Source organism: Silurus aristotelis, assembly GCF_946808225.1.
Source record: "Silurus aristotelis genome assembly, chromosome: 14".
Taxonomy (NCBI): Eukaryota; Metazoa; Chordata; class Actinopteri; order Siluriformes; family Siluridae; genus Silurus; species Silurus aristotelis.
The window spans coordinates 27851687-27852943 of record NC_139587.1 but is presented as its reverse complement, the minus strand read 5'-3'; the positions used below and the strand labels follow the sequence as shown (position 1 = coordinate 27852943).

Here is a 1257-nt window from a genome sequence, read left to right as displayed (position 1 = left end):
ATATTAACGAGTATCTGGAATTCGCTTATGAATATTAAGCAGCAGTGGGTGGAGTGTGCAGATCAACACGGAGGTGGGAGAAATAAAATAAGGGTAGGATTTATTAGAAACAAGGAGGTGATGTTTTATAGGCACAGGGACGAGAGAAAAACGGCGGACGTGATGATCAACGCGTTTGTATTCGAACTGATTCTCATGGATTAGAGTTCTGATTAATTGAATACTCATTATATAATCATCTGATTATTAAAACATTAGTTATTAAAAAAAGTATCATCCAAAAAATTTAAGTCACTGATTGCGCATAAAATTAGTTGAACATAAAAATGAAGAAAGACCTCACTGTCATTGCAGTTGCATGCACATAGATAGATAGATAGATAGATAGATAGATAGATAGATAGATAGATAGATAGATAGATAGATAGATAGATAGATTGATAGATAAGATTCAAACGCATAAGTTGAGAATTAAAATAAAGATTTACAGAAATGTCATTGTTTCAACTGCAGTCTTTGTTGTTGTGTAACATGAGGAACAATCAGGAGCATCTGCAGGACATTGAGATGATGGAGATGGAGATGTTGGAGATGATATTACACACCGATCCAATGCAACATCCTCATCACAAACTCAATGAACTGAATTAAAAAAAAAAGGAAACGTTTATGTAAGAAGCTCGTGAGAAGCGGAGGTGTGAAACTCACCGCAACGCTGGAAACACCAGAGTCTGTTCTTTCAATCATTGTAGTACCGTGACACCACCCAGTATCCGTCCGGACCAATTACTGCAGAACCTAATCAGATCCAAAACAAACCAGACCGCGTGCTCTCCAGATCAAACCTCTCTCTGATACATCAGATCAGATCAGACCGGATCGGATCAGACTCCGGGAGCTGAGTGAACGCAGGATGCGAGCAGCGAAAAGCAATCAGCGGAAAAAAGGCGATTGTCGCTTTACATTCTTGCTTTCCTACCCGTATTCGGATAGGCCACGCCCTTCTCTATACCGATTGGTTAACTGAGCGGTATCCCCGCCTCCTACACTAAAGGATGGTGACGTCATCGCCGTTTGCGGAAGTCCGAAACTTTGATGAATGGACTAGAGTTTAGGGAGGAATAAAAATAAATGTAATGTAATTTAAATAAAACAAACAAACAAACAAATGAATGAATAAATTAATGTTCAGTAAAAAAACATAATGAAATAATTAAATAGTAAATACAACATTTGATATCATTTGGGCTTTCTCTG

At 37.9% G+C, this 1257-nt stretch overlaps 1 protein-coding gene across 2 annotated transcripts in view; it reads right to left on the bottom strand.

Moving 5' to 3' along the window:
• The window catches only part of septin15 (septin 15), a 27856-nt gene extending 26848 nt beyond the window's left edge, over positions 1-1008 (bottom strand). Inside the window, exon 1 of one of the 2 annotated variants that reach the window (XM_083561246.1) lies at positions 709-1008. In XM_083561246.1, coding sequence (XP_083417372.1) covers positions 709-747 — 39 coding nt within the window. In that variant the 5' untranslated portion in view covers positions 748-1008. The remainder of the gene's footprint in view (positions 1-708) is intronic. The other variant, XM_083561245.1, reaches the window with a different exon arrangement.
• Between the last annotated feature and the right edge of the window lie 249 nt (positions 1009-1257).